Here is a 6,451-nt window from a genome sequence, read left to right as displayed (position 1 = left end):
GCAGCGGGCAGCGGCCGCCCGCCCCCTGCCTGTTTTCCGCCCCCGCGCAATCACCGAATCGCAGGCCGGGCGTCGGTTCGCTTCACAGAAACGTTTTCTCCCTCCTTTCCCGAGGAGCGGGAGGCGTTGCTTGCCGAAACAGGCCCCCTCGTCTGTCGGCTCAACGTCCGGCGCTCGAGTTTCGGGATGAAGCAGCGTCTGTTCTGCAGGCTTGCTTGCCCACGGCATGAAGGAGCAGCAAAGCTACATCTTCTCTACCGAAAGAGGGACCGGGGCTTGCAGAATCCCTTTTAGGGAGTTGAAACTCCCAGGAACGTTGGGAGTGAGTGGGAGCCAGAATTTAAGCTGCCCCACCACAGCCCCTTCCACGCTGCTCAGGCACCGCAGGCCTTGCTGCGGGGCTGTTACACCTGGAGCGAAGCCTCTGCTCGCTCCTGTGAGCTGCGAGCTTTGCCTCCTCACCAGCCCGGAGGCAAGAAAGTTTTCCATCCCGCCCCAGTTCCCCTTACCAGCAGCGCTCCCCTCCTTCACCCTTCTCCAAGGAAACGCCTCTCCAGGTCTGCGCCACGAGAAAGGTGCGTGGCCATTTTGCAGGGCGCTCCATTTTTGCACAGGCTCCGCTCCGCCTAGGTGCAGGTTTGTCCTACAGCTGCGTCACCTGCCGAAGCGTCGCCGTAAATACTTACTGCTTCTCTGGGGAGAGGTTAAAGGCGGTTTCACGCCTGGGCCGAGTGCATAAGGCGATGTCAAGCGCTCGTCGCTGCCGGCGAGGGTGCAGACTGCCTGAGGAAGAAGGCTCGGCGACGGTGAGCTTGTTCTTCCCGCTCGCATTTTGTTTTTTCCCCCACGGACGGCTACGCCAGGCACGCGCGCTCGACTGCCGAACGGCAGCGCAGCCAACGCCAGGTTGAACTGAGGGTCGCTACCCCTTCGGAGGAGAAAGACATGTCTTTATTTAACTGAAAATGAGTGCCAGACAGTAATGAAACTTCAGACAAAAAAATCTGTCGAGTATAAAAGAAACTGGTTTAGTCTACATTAATAACCTCAGGATATGCAAATGTCAAACACTTCCATGCTACAACAACCAAAACAGCTTCGTGGTTCTTACTGTGATGGCGCAGAGAGAGGATTTGACTTCCTCGACCGAGGGCCTGGCGCGGAGCTCGGCCCGGCTGCGGGGGAAGCAGGCGGTGCGCTCGGGCAGCCCGTCCCACCGGGAGCGAGCGCCGGTCACCACGGCCAAACACCTAAACCAGCTGCGCTCGCGGATGCTCCTCTCCAGCTAAAAAAATCCCCATAAACTAAAGAAGCTCGGATTGCACACGTCAGTCCCAACGGCACCCTCTTCGTCGTCGGTCAGCGTGACACAGCACAGCCACCCTACAGCTCAGTTAAGCCCAAATGCTATGTTTATTGAGGACTTCTAATATCGTGATACCTTGGTTCAGTAATTTGTGAAATATCTAAATATCGTTAAATATATTTTTAAAAAACCCTAACCAGACTCTGGACTAAACAAGATGAACGTTAAACTAAAAAGTTAGAAGGGATGCTGTTTACATTAACACTTTCTTTAAAAAATATAATTGCTTTTTCTTTTTTCTTTTCTTTTTTTTTTTTGAAGTCAATTAGCCACAGTGGTGAGACGTGCTCTCTTTTTCAGCTGTTACAGTGCAGCGTGCAGAGTTTTACTTCCCAGATCACAACAGCCCCGCTGTAACCGAACTGAAAGGGACAACTTGCACCCGCGTGCAGAACGGTGCTGTCTCCCCGTCACGTGGAAAAGAGTTGTGTCACCACTGTGCGATCGGGCAGCCGAAAACCAGGAGTCTCTTGGTCAATGCCAGTATGCGGTCGGAAAGCCTTCCGTGTTCCGATAGAAAAGTCCACAGGAAGCTGTGAACAGGATCAGTCCAGAGGAGTAAAACTCTTGTGTCCGTCCAAGTATCAGTCAATGTACTGCGATAGCCAACGGAAGCCTTCACCGTAGCCTTGCCTCTTCAGCACGCTGCACATGAACACCTCCATGGGACGTGCGTTCAGGTCTTTCAGTGGCACGTTTCCCTAGGGAAGTCCAAAGAGAAGTCAGAACCGCACGCCCGCCGCCCTCAGGGAAGCGGCAACCCAGTCACCACCGTCTAGGGAAACCCCTCTCGTCTAGGGAAACCCCTCTCGGCCCGGGGAATTCCCTCTCCCGGCTGCACACCGGCCCCTTCGCGAGGGGGACCTGCCCGAGCGGCTGCCCACGGGACTTTCGGAGCCAGCAGCGTGGGAGAAGGGGCGTTAGAAACACGGAAGCAAACCATTTTCGAGGCACAGCCTGATGTACCCGCGGTACTTGGCAGTGCGATACAAGAAGCAATTGTCACCGCGTGAAGGCGAAGACTAGCCTCGCAGTGGTTTACTACCGTCACCCAGCATTTCTGATCAATTCTCTCTAACCGTCCTGTTTTTAAACACTGAAAAAATGATGAGGTGGGTAACTGGACGGAAATGCAGAGTAATGAAACCAGGAGAGCCAGACAATATGTTAAAATACCAGCTCGACACCTAATTCCCTAATCGCTGCAGAGGCACCACCGTGTTTTGCACAATTCTGGCACTTTCAGAAACTTGCCCGAGGGCGTTATAGTTATTATTACTAAAGATTCAGCTTGGTCAATATTGTGGACAAATTCACAGTAACGCCTCAATTAGTTTCTAGATGGAGCCTCATCCTGCAACGAAGCGCGCAAGCCCTCCCTCACTCGCGGACGATCCAAGATTTGGACGCCCCCCTACCTTTCCGGTGGTCTGTCCGTAGAGCCCAAAGATCTCCCGCAGTTTCTCCTCACTGATGGCCTCCGGTCTGTCGATTTTGTTACCCAAGATAAGGATTGGCACGTTGGATATTGTTTCATCTGTCATTAGCGCCTGCGTGCGAGATGGAAGAAGAGTTAAGCAGAGGCACAAAAAACATTCATCGTTCGAGGAAAACGTTTCTGTTCCAGCTCTGTGACCAACAAGGGCTGTTTTTCGGTGCTACAGTGCTCCTGCCGAAGAGGAGTCCTTCCGGAAAGGTTTTGCAGACGCAGGTCCTATCTAAACCCACAGGCCGTTTCAAAACTTCTTCGAAGGCTGCTCAAGGGCCTACGGTCGACCCACAGTAAGGGCAGCCAGGCTTCTCCAGCTCTGGGCGAGTATACCGGTAAATCCGTATTGATCCCGTCCCTGCATAAAGTAACGTGCAAATGCCTATAAGCTCACGCCTTGGACACCGCATCGCTGGCGTAAAAGGTGCACCGGCAGTGCAAATCCAAAGCACGAGACTCTCAAAATGCGCCGTGCTCAAGTTCCAGCCCAAAAAAGAGTATTATTTCTAATTTAGCTATTCAGAGGTCTTGGGGAAGGGGAGGGGGGAAAAAAAAAAAAAAGAAGTATGTTTACGTTAAGCTCAACTTTGGATTCCATAAGACGCGAGTGATCTGCGCAGTCCACCAGGAAGACGATCCCGTTGATGGCCGGCAGGTAGTTCTTCCAGACCCGGCGAGCTGGAACACAGAAGCGACAAACACCGCCCTGTGAAAACGCTGCCCGAAGTAAGAGGGAAACGACACCCAAAAGCGGGAGCCACCCTCTTCGTTATGATCTCCTCAAGGCAGCGTAAGACTTTCTGGCAAAGGGACTGGCTGAGGCCGCAAGCCAGGCACAGTCTGGAGAGCCAGTTACACTCTCGCTGCTTTCGTAAGTAAGCCTCGGCAACCACGGCTGCCCTTTTAGCCAGGGTGTCTTTCTTCCAATATTTTTGTGTATTAAAAAAAAAAAAAAAACCAAACAGCAGAAAAACTTTTCTTAGACCTTCTAGAAAGTCTAAAAATAAAAATTCAGCAATTAATTCAAAAGAATAAGCCTATGACATTCAAGTCTTCCGCGGCTAAAAGTATTTCAGGGAGCAGAGCATGAACTGGCAGCATTTTTTTCCAAACTGCCAGAATTAAGCACAAGTATTGAACGACGGATATGCTAGAGCCAGGGGGTTATTTCCACATATAGCTCCATAAATAATTTCGGGCGACCAATAATCAGGTACTGCCAATTGCTATCACTTTTCAGCATCGCGTTTTGGTAGGTTTTTCTTAAGGTGGCCGGAGAACATCACAGAAATCAGAAAATTAACCTCATTTTGGTGTCTCCCACTCAGCAACTTCACTTTTACCTTGTTCATGTCCACCCAGATCAAAAGTCGTAAAGGTCATTCCAGCAATCGTCAGCTCCTCTGATGCTGAAACATAAAAATACAGGCTGTGTTGCAGGAAAATAAAGAAGCTGTCACAGATAGAATTTCTTGGGGACGCTTGTTAACACCACACACGCTCCTCTCGTAAGATATCCTGTAGAATTCAGCCACTGAAATGGAGTCGTTTCACACAAGCACGAGCGGCAGAAAATAATTTGTCCGACCTCCTTACTTAAGCACAAGCTTATTAACCCGCGTTACGCTTTGTACATTTCATTAGAAACCCACTCCCTCCCCAAGACAGGCACGTCATATTGATTGAACCACGCCAGTTCTCGGGCTCTCCATTTTATATTTGAGAGGAAAATGCAAATCCACTTCAGCTCGGGCCACCAACGTGCAACTGCAGCCTCAGATGCAGCTTTAAGACTCTTAAAGTCCGTCGCCCCAATGCAGAGCTCTCGCCGAGGCGTCTTCCAACACCCTGTCCCCAAAACTGAAGAGGAAAAACCACGCCACGAGGCAGGCGGGGCTCAGTCGCTGGCAGACTTACTGGGATGTAGCGTCGGGACGTGCTGACCCAGCCTGTCGTCTTTGAGCATGTGCAGCAGAGTGGTTTTGCCTGCGTTATCCAAGCCCAGGAACACAAGTTTTCCAGACTTCTTGTACAAACCTGGAAGGAAAAGAAACAAGCAAGAAAAACTCCAGCAGGCTTACCTCGGCACGTGAGCAGAAGCGCTGCGACGCTTGCTGCTGTTTACATACGAACCCCTCTCCCAGAGCTACACTGCCACCTGTGCACTTCCAGCACGGACACACAACAGCAGGGAAAAAACAGTACAGCTTGAACTGGCTTTTACCAAGGTAACGCAAGGTAATGTCGACAACAACGGGCATTCTCTAAGGTCGTATGTCTGTGAGTAACCTATTCTTTTCTCAGATACATCCCAACAGAAGAGCGTGCAGCCGAGCGTTACTTAGGTGCGATGGGTTATGGATCAGTCTGTCGCCCCAAAGGGGTGTTTAAACGTGAAAATTGAATAAACTCATAGAAGATAGCAGCAAGTTGTTGAAGTGCAAAGCTCGAAACGGCACATCATTTTCTTTAGATAAACTGATTTTTTTCCACTTCCAGGTACGCATCTGCCGCAGGAAAGTTCCCTTAGGTTTCCAACAGGACTTTTTCTCATCCCTCCCTACCCCTCGCGAGGCGCTCTGGACAGAGAGCACCCCGTCCTCCAGCAGGGACCTCCGCCGGAATTCACGACCCTGGCAGGAGGCGCTTCGCCACTGCCCGCACCTCAGGAAAGGGCTGCTCGCGCCGTGGTGAAGCAGCCAGCCCAGCTGCGCAGATCACCCTAGATTGGGCAATGCTTTGGCTAGCACCCCCACAAAGAGCCTTCAACCCGGATCGCGCTGAGGGCGTTAGTCAGCGGCCAGCAGCTCCCCCAGGCACGCCACGGTGGGTAATGGGACATGAGCATTTGAGGAGAAGCAAACCAGCCAGCTGCAGCAGCGAGAAATAAGGGTGAGCTCTGGCGGAGCCAGTGAGCTCAGATACCAGGAGGAGGAGGACGGGGTTCCCTCCTTGGCTTAGGCAGCACGTCTGCCCGGGGCAGGGCGCGGGGTTAAACGGGCCCCTGGCATCAGCCCAGCTGCTCTTGCGCTTCTAAACAGCAAGAGAAGGATTGAGTGGGAGCCAAACGCTTCCAAATTATTCTCAAAGTTCCTCCTCCTAGTGTAAAAAAGCCTGTATTGATTTGCAGCTTTCTCGCCAGACTTTATACTAGTCAGAGCACACTCCAAAAGAGATGCGCTTTAATTGCTAACTTCTAAGTGATCTCGGCAACTGGCACAAGCCAAACTGACCTAAGGGCGGCTCCTGCAGCCTGAGCGGAGCTGTTTAAGAACTAACGTAACGCGGCATTACCTAGAAACTGCAGCACGCTGCTGAAGCCGTTGTAGATCCATTCGAAAATGAAAGACATCGCTGAAGATTAATCGCCTGCGTGGACAAGACCAAAACCAGAGTTACAAGCGCCAGTCCCTGACGGAAGCCGGCTGCACGCCCCCCGCCCCCGCGGGATGCTGCCACTCCGGAGCGGGTCCCGCTCCCCTCCCGGCCGGCCCGCCGAGCGCAGCCGAGCGGGAGGAGAGGCGTTTCGCCGGGAGGTGACTAATCCCCCCCGGGCGAGCTCCCCGAGCGGCCGGCCGCGGCAGCGGGCAGGGGAG

At 52.5% G+C, this 6,451-nt stretch overlaps 2 protein-coding genes across 2 annotated transcripts in view; both read right to left on the bottom strand.

Moving 5' to 3' along the window:
- Positions 1–1,005: 1,005 nt before the first annotated feature.
- SAR1A (secretion associated Ras related GTPase 1A) lies at positions 1,006–6,229 on the bottom strand. Its single transcript, XM_009290559.1, has 6 exons — positions 6,150–6,229; positions 4,773–4,892; positions 4,199–4,264; positions 3,430–3,533; positions 2,785–2,916; positions 1,006–2,067 (listed from the first exon to the last, which is right to left on the bottom strand). The coding sequence occupies exons 1-6, from the start codon at positions 6,205–6,207 to the stop codon at positions 1,951–1,953; spliced, it is 597 nt and encodes a 198-aa protein (XP_009288834.1). The 5' UTR covers positions 6,208–6,229; the 3' UTR covers positions 1,006–1,950.
- PPA1 (pyrophosphatase (inorganic) 1) overlaps positions 6,217–6,451 on the bottom strand; it is a 13,424-nt gene continuing 13,189 nt past the window's right edge. The window contains exon 11 of the mRNA XM_019474915.1: positions 6,217–6,224. Within this exon, the coding sequence (XP_019330460.1) occupies positions 6,217–6,224 (8 nt within the window). The remainder of the gene's footprint in view (positions 6,225–6,451) is intronic.

Source organism: Aptenodytes forsteri, unplaced genomic scaffold (genome assembly GCF_000699145.1).
Source record: "Aptenodytes forsteri isolate BGI_AS27 unplaced genomic scaffold, ASM69914v1 Scaffold349, whole genome shotgun sequence".
In the NCBI taxonomy this organism is placed as follows: Eukaryota; Metazoa; Chordata; class Aves; order Sphenisciformes; family Spheniscidae; genus Aptenodytes; species Aptenodytes forsteri.
This window is presented reverse-complemented; position numbering and strand designations above follow the sequence as displayed.

Bases quoted from the DNA above. Each gene is read 5' to 3' on its own strand.
- SAR1A (XM_009290559.1), bottom strand. From the start codon at position 6,207: ATGTCTTTCATTTTCGAATGGATCTACAACGGCTTCAGCAGCGTGCTG. The intron at 3,534-4,198 runs GTAAAAGTGAAG...TCTGTGTTCCAG, and splicing joins TCTGGGTGGACATGAACAAG to CTCGCCGGGTCTGGAAGAAC. The intron at 2,917-3,429 runs GTAAACATACTT...TCTCGCACGCAG, and splicing joins AATCCAAAGTTGAGCTTAAC to GCGCTAATGACAGATGAAAC.